Source organism: Eulemur rufifrons, chromosome 6 (assembly GCF_041146395.1).
Source record: "Eulemur rufifrons isolate Redbay chromosome 6, OSU_ERuf_1, whole genome shotgun sequence".
Lineage (NCBI taxonomy): Eukaryota > Metazoa > Chordata > Mammalia > Primates > Lemuridae > Eulemur > Eulemur rufifrons.
The window spans coordinates 51,193,912-51,201,863 of NC_090988.1; the positions used below are offsets into that span (position 1 = coordinate 51,193,912).

The following is a 7,952-nucleotide window of genomic DNA, read 5'->3' on the forward strand; positions in this document are numbered from 1 at the left end:
GAAAGCCATTCCTATACTAAAGAAATTATACAGCAGGCTCAACAATTCTTCAGAGAATCAGCTATTATAAAATCTGTCTCGAGAATTCATTTTGTGTGAGAATGTGAGAGTGAAATCCAAAGGTGGTTAATTTTACCCAGGAGAGTATTTCATATCCTTTCCCATTTGTCAGAATGTACTTGATTTACAAGTACTCTTTTACCTACCTAGAACTACATAACAGAAGCATGCCACCCGTGGTGTCTCCTCTAACCACTGTGGTTTTTTGTAGGGATTCTGGTCACATCCCCTTCTCCTCTGGGGCAGGTGCCTTCCCTTCTGTCCCAGTCCTACTGCCAACACAGGATCCTACGGCCACCACACTGACCCAACCAGTTAATTGCGGGGTCAAACTAGTGATTTGGCCTCCATCTCTCCACTGCCATCTTCTGGGGCTACTGTTTTTTACTGACAATTAAAGTAATAATATTTTGGAGAAATATTTTTTAAAAAGCATAAAAACTAGGAAAATTTTTAAAACACCCACAATCTAACCACCTAGAGTTAGCATAATCTGTCTAGTCATTTAAAAAACAATTTTGTATATCACTCTTTTCACTTATAAGCATTTTGCCATGCTGTTAAATACTCTCCAGAAACATTAATTATAATGACTGTACAACAGTCTATTGCATAGTCATATTGCAATTTATTTAACCAATTTTCTACTGTTGGACTTTAAGATTGTTAAACATTAATTTTGCCCACATTTTAGACTATTTCTTTAGGACAGATTTCCAGAAGGGGAATTAGAGGATCAGAGGATATAAACATTTTTAAAGCTCCTGACAGATACTGCCAAATTGCTTTTCAGAAAGCTGTTGCCAATTTATACTTCCAACACTGCCAGTGTGTTTTTCTACCAATATAGATCTGTCTAAAAGAAAATAAAATTTAAGTGAAACATAGTTTTCAAATTATTAATGTAGCTGGAGAGGGATTCAAGACCACAGCACAAAGGTATGTAGCAAAGGTCATACCTATTTCCAGGTATGCAGTTAACAACGAGTTAGTGTGAGCACATGGAACAGAAATTGTGCAAGAGTGAAGGGTAATGTAATTAGATTTCAGACTGCCAAATCCAAAGACTGTGTCTATTTTGCCCACTGCTGTATCCCAGTACACAGGACAGTGCCTGGCACATACAGCCACTCAATAAAAATTTTTTTTGAGTGAATTAACACAGCATATTCTTTCAGATGCAATCTTTCAGCTGCTGTAGGGTTCAGTCACTCCTGGATTCATGGGAAACATGACTGGCTGGATCAGATACTCTTGTAAAGGTCTATTCAATCCTGAGATTCTATTACGATTCTGGAAAATCAGTTTAAATAAAGGTCACACATTAAAGTTCTCTCTAGGGGAAAAACAAATATACTCCCCTAAGAGGAAATACCTCGGCATCAGTTGCAAGATGCAAATATTTGCAACCGTGCAAGAAAATGTACTTCAGTGAGTTTTGTCATCTCCCTAAGTGTACACTTTAATAGGTGGTAACATAAACTTGCTCAAATGCTGTCCATGGTCAAGGCAGTTTTAGAACTACCTTCAGTTCATTCTATTATTGCAAGTTGCAACTTGGCCTCATTTTCAGTATTGCCAAAATTGCTTTTGAGATACCACACGGAAATAATATAGGTGGTAGTTTATATAATGTCATTTTTAGTGAAAAATAGCACAAAATCCATTTTGTGAATCTGAACATAGTCAAGGGAAAATAGTCAATCATTCAGCTCTAGTTTATTCTCCTGGTCTCATAAAGATTCTCTCCAATATTTCATAATTTCTATACAGTAAATTGTCAGACACTGCCAGATCAATGTAGCATTAACAATGTTAATGATAGAAAACAATCACCTGTCATTTTTATATACATACTTTATATACACTAGACCAGGGATTGCCAAACTATGGCCCATGGGCAAAATCTGGCCTGCCACCTCTTTTACTATGGTCTGCAAGCTAAGTATTTTTTTTATGGTTGAAAAAAATCAAAATATTATTTTGTAAAAATTACAAGAAATTCAAATTCCAGTAGACATTTATAAAGTTTTATTAGAACACAGCCATGCTCATCTATTTTCATATTAGCTATGTCTGCTTTTGCATTAAAATGTTGAGTAGTTGCAACAGATACCATATGGCCCAAGCCTAAGACTTTACAGAAGTCTGCTGACCCCTGGGCTAGATCCAAGTGGGTCCTTCGAGGTATTGAAGTTCCCCACTGCAGATTTTTTCTTTCTAGATATTAATTCTGGGAGAAGGGTGATACAACTGAGAATTTGCAAGGCCCTGGGAAGGCAGAGACTACAGAACATAAATATATGAGGGTTGCCCCAGATAGGATATAAACACCAGGTAAAATCTGGGAGGGCTGATCCAACTGAAGCAGTTGGAGAATGCAGGGTAACGTACAATTCAGCAGCAAAGGTAGCCACTTACTAATTGAGCCACATGGGACCCAGGGGAGATCCAATCCCAAGGAGGCTGGGGAAACTTGGTGGAGATGTCTGAAAATAGCAGGCAAGCTGAGCAGTGTATGTGATACAGTGAGACAATTCCCCAATAATGCCCTACTCCTTTACTAGGGGTCCTCAAATCATTTAGCACCCAAATTTAGCCAGGCATCTCCAAAGGCAAGTCTGGACTTTGACTAAGAAATAGATCTACAAGAAAGATTCTGGAAAGTAGGCCCTGGCTAAATATTCTCCCCAAATAATGGAAACATTTCAATGACTGAGTCAGGGGCAGAATTCAGAAGACTGCAGAACCATCCACATGTTTTTCTAAGTCAAAGATTCAGTGAACATTTTATTCTTTCTCTTTTTGATCATTACCAGTGGGGCAGACGGAGCAAGGTGGGGTGGGGTCATGGGGGGAGAATTAGATAAAATCAATGATAGCCAGGCATGGTGGCACACACCTGTAGTCCCAGCCATTCAGAAGGCTGAGGCAGGAGGATTGCTTGAGCCCAGGAGTTCAGGGTTGCAGTGAGCTACGATTGGGCCACTGTACTCCAGCCTGGGCAATGGCAAGACCTCGTTTCATTCATTCATTCATTCATTCATTTGTAAACAAATAAATAAATCATTGACCTCATTTCATTCATTCATTCATTTGTAAATACCCTGGAAGGTGTCTATTGCTCCTGGACTTTCAGCTGTGGCATAAAACATTCCAGGTGGACTTTGAACCAGAATGGAGGTAAGGGTGAGGGTGGGGAGGAAGGTCAACCTGAAAGCTGGAGATTCACTGATTAATGCTGGTAAGCTTGAGGATGATGTTCAAGGTTTGCAGAAGCCCACAGACAGCCAAGATTCATCTCCTATGGTTAGGCAGAGTTTCTCCTGCCAGGGAAAATACAGTTGCTGGGAGAATGGGATTTGGATGTTATAGCTTTGAAAAAATTTCATGACTCTGAGTACCAGAGGTAACCAATTGCTTCCCTGAGAAACTGCTAACACTGGTTGCCTCTGAGGAGCAGAAATGATAGCAGCTAAGGGTGGGAGGAGCTCCTCCCCCATATCCCTTTTAAAAAACAAAAACAAGAATACGTCATGCCCCTCATCTCCCCACCCTACTTCGTGGAGATAGGAAGGCAACCTGGGGCCAGGGCTGGAGCAGAAAACTTCCTTACTCAATAGCTAAAGTAGGGGGCTAGAAGAGGGATCCAAAAATAAGAGAAGAGTTGCAAGTTGAGTGGAAAACCATGACCCAAAGGGCAATTCAAGGATCAGCACACCAAAGTTGCCAAAAGCAGCCATTGCAGGTGTGTTCCAGGACCAGAAAACAAAACACCAGGGAAATAGAGGAGCAAGAGCAAACAGGCGAATAAATTGAGAGGTGTCTGAGAAGAGCCTGGGTGTGATGCATGGCTGGATCTGTGAGACTCTAAGACCAGGAGCTCAAGAGTCCTGGGCAGCACGGTGCAGGCCAGGGCAAAACTTGGATGAGCAATAAAATGGACTTGGTGGGTAGACACATAAGGAGTGCCTTCTATAAGTTCTTACACAGCAACTCTCCTGTTTGGAGATTCTTCTAAATCATGCTCCTTAGCCTTGGGGTTTAGTGATTCTGAGCAGCAGCTATGTGTGAATGGTTTGTTCTGGATGAGTATTAGGGCAATAATTTTACTTTCCAAAAATCTGAGGCATCCTATAATCACTGAATATTTTCTAGGAAGCTCTGCAAATGGGTAATGGGGTACAGGCAGTAGTTCAACATGACTACTACTCAGCACATGATCTAAGGCAATAAATTTAAGTCCTTTTCATTACAGCCACTTGGAAGAATTTGAATTCACACTCCTGAGTACCTGCTTCTGGTTGTCCTGTGTCTAAATCCTGTCTAGGGCAACGCTGCTTCTGGTGCCCTAGACTCCAGCATGGGTCTTAGCCCAGCATCATACTGGCAGGGTCACTCCAGCCCTGTTCACGGGACTGGAATAAAATCCAGAAATAAATATTCTTAGGACTTCTGTGTCATAATAGGTTGGAGACAATGCTTGTAGGTATTGTTGTGGGATCCTGGCCTGGCCCAGGAACATATAAGTCCGCAACAATTACGACTGGGCCCAGAAAGGGTTAATATCAGGTTGAGCAACAAAGTTACAATAGCTAGTGGTGGGGGCTTTGATCCCGAAGTACAGTGTCCCTAGTGGCCAGTGCTTGTGGGCAACCCAGAGTCTGGTCTGATCTAGGAAGACTTAATGGTCCCGAAATGGAATGTCTAGAAATTGCTAAATAGGTGGATGGAAGTCTATATGCTGTTGTTTGGTTTAAAGTGTTCTTATACAATATCTCTTCTCTGTGGGACAATGTCTAGCTTTCAGGGTGCCTCAAAACTGACAGGTGTTAATGGGAAACTTGTAATTTTTCAAAGGGAGTAGAGTCAGTGAAAGAACAGAACTAAAAGTATATTGAATAATAAGTGTTGGGCCTCTACTATCAACCAATATTGTTTGCTTCCTTACAAGTTAAACAACAGGAGCTTTTATGTGTAAAAATCCTTGGGGCCCCCTCCAGACTATTTGATATTACTTATAACCCACTTGGGAAAAGTCCCATTTCATAAATCCTGGAAGAGAGGCCGGAACAGAAGAGGCAGAGTTTAAACTTATAGAGATGGCTTTTGGGGGTCTGACTAGAAAATTAGATAATCAAATAAATCAGTTATTATAAACCTATTCACAGACCCAGAAGCAATTTATAAACTACTGACATAGAGTTGGTGGCAGAGGAGAGGAAGCAAATTATCCCAAATTGTTCATCTTCTGTAAGACTATTTTAGACTTTTTTATTTTAGCCAATAGTGTCATCATTTTCCACTGATAAGGTTCAAAGCCTCATGCTGTTCCATCTGCCTGGGAAACTCCTTAATTTCATAGCTCCTTGTCTCACCCTTCCTCACAGATCCCATTCAAGAACCACCTCTTTTATGAAGCCCATCAGCCATTGGTGATCTTGTTTCATAACTTCACATTGTCAGCCGGGCACGGTGGCTCACACCTGTAATCCTAGCACTTTGGGAGACTGAGGTGGGAAAATCACTTGACACCAGGAGTTCAAGACCTGCCTGATCAAGAAACTTGATCTCTACAAAAAATAGAAAAATTAGTGAGGCATGATGGTGCACACCTGTAGTCCCAAGCTATTCAGGAGGCTGAGGCAGGAGGATCCCTTGCGCCCAGGATTTGAGGCTGCAGTGAGCTATGATGATACCACTGCACTCTAGCCTGAGTGACAGAGCAAGATCCTGACTTAAAAAAGAAAAACCCAAAAACCCCACAACCTCACATTGTCAATGCCCAGCAGCGTTCTAAAAACAGCAAGTTCTCAAAACACATCTACAAATTCACATCAGTTACTAAAAACAAGCTGCTGTGTGGGAATCGGCACATAGACAGCAGCTCCCTTAGTTCAGAGTCTAGAGAGTCACCTGGTCTTCCTCCCTACACATCACAGCCTAGGCCTGGATCCCCTGGTTTTTATTTTCTAGGACCAGATCCTCCTCTTCCAGCAGAGGGGATACTAAAATGAGTGGAGGTCCAAAGCAGAGGACTAAAATGAAACAAACCTAGCCCTTCTGTGAGGGATAGATCTGTGAGGAGATCAGCAATGGTGGCCAACCCCTGAGTTCCAAGGGGCTCCCACTGAGTTATCTGGGCAAGGTCAGCCCTTAGGCCCAGCATAGCTCAATATGTCAGCATGCCACTGCCTTCTGTACCATACCTCAGGCCCTAACTTGCAGCAGGCTGAAACTGTAAGCCTTCTTTTGGGGTCCTCCAAGAAGAGCATGCCTCCCTGGGCACAGAGATACAGACACCAGGAGATCCTGCTCCCACTTCTCACTGGCAGAATCTTGAGAACAAACGAACAGCACAGCCACAGCAAGCTAAGGTCTGGGCAGTGAAGAGATCCACAATTGTTAGGCAAAAGAAGTCACAAATGCGCAAGTACCAGAAGTCAACAGCCAAAAGTTCCTCAAAGTTGGAGAACAGCAAGGAATACGGTCCAATAGTCCAGCAAAGAGTAACTAGGAGGGCCTTGACACCTAGGGAGAAGTGGTAAAGACTGAAAACAGGTGAGCAGCAAAGGGTGCCTAGCAGTGAGGTAGCTCCCTAGTTCCGGTTCAGCTACCTCTCACCACGGTGTGAACCAATCCTCAGCTACCCTGGTGGGAAGGCTTGTTGAAGATGAGGCCTGCAGAAGCTGGCTGGCAGGGTAGTGGATTCTGGGATGGGATACAGGCAGGGGCATTTCCCCACCAGCGTCGCCCTGTTGATTCCATGTTTCATAACTTGTTACCTTTTTCCTCACACACAAACTATTTTTCCTAGTTTCCTTTGAAAGATCAGACCTGAAATCAAGTCTTCCAGGTTTAGGCTCATTGTTCAAAATACCTGACATAACTTTTGCAGAAACTTTCCTCATGTTCAAGTTTTCTTTCAGAATGAGTCTAACAGTTTCTTTATCTAAATTTAATTCTTCAGCCATCATCCTCACCGTTAACTGCCTGTTTGAACAAACCAAGTCCTTGACCTTCTGGATGTTTTCATCCGTCCGGTGGGTCACTGGACGACCACTTCGGGCATCATCTCGAACATCTTCCCGCCCTTCTTTAAACCTTTTGTGCCAGTCAAAAACTCTGGCCCTTGACATGACTTCATCCCCATAAGCTTCTTTTAAAAGATGGTGGGTCTCACTTGCAGACTTGTTCAATTTCACGCAAAATTTGATACTTATCCTTTGTTCTAAATAGCGGTCACTCATTTTGGCACTGAACAACACAGGAAGGTTAACAGGCCACGACTGTAGGGGGGAAGACAGAGACAAATCTCTATAGGGTTGTAGGCATAATCTTGTCGTTATTCTTGCTCTTCTACGAGCCTCACCAGGAAAGAGTAATTGCTTTTCTGCGTTTTCGCCCCTTGGCATCCAGTCGAGGCTGGGGAGACCTGTTAATGGGACGCTCACAGGGAAAAATTAAATCTACAACCCGCGTTTGTGTTCAACCAGTGCACGCAGATCTGCTCGGAGTTTGCAAATCAGTCACCAAGGTCATCTCGATTCCGTGGCCCTCAAGAGTCTACGACGGTTTCTGCAATAAAGGCCTAAGTGGTGGCAACATAAGCAAGCAAGGACAGATGCATCGGTCATGTAACGTGCAAGCTCGCCCCAAATGTGCAAAACTCGCGCACGCCAAACCTACCGGAGCAGCCTAGGGCTCGCCAGCTCTAGAGTCCCGGGGACAGGCCCGCATGCGCAATTCCCTCTCCTCGAGGGTGAGGCTTTGCGCAGTCGCACTGCGGCAGCCCGTGCCAAGCCCCGCCTCTGCCTCGCCACACCCCGGCGGGCGCGCTTCCTTGCGCGTGCTCGCCTGCGGAGAAGGCGGTGGAAAAGAGGGGCGGGGGA

The 7,952-nt window shown here is 43.5% G+C and overlaps 1 protein-coding gene across 1 annotated transcript; it reads right to left on the reverse strand.

Moving 5' to 3' along the window:
• Window positions 1–5,567: 5,567 nt before the first annotated feature.
• GVQW3 (GVQW motif containing 3) lies at window positions 5,568–7,450 on the reverse strand. The gene has a single exon (XM_069469226.1). It carries the CDS (start codon window positions 7,308–7,310, stop codon window positions 6,681–6,683), a length of 630 nt encoding a protein of 209 aa, XP_069325327.1. The 5' UTR covers window positions 7,311–7,450; the 3' UTR covers window positions 5,568–6,680.
• Window positions 7,451–7,952: the final 502 nt, after the last annotated feature.

What these genes read in the sequence shown, in the direction of transcription:
- GVQW3 (XM_069469226.1), bottom strand. Translation starts at nt 7,310, where the DNA reads ATGAGTGACCGCTATTTAGAACAAAGGATAAGTATCAAATTTTGCGTG.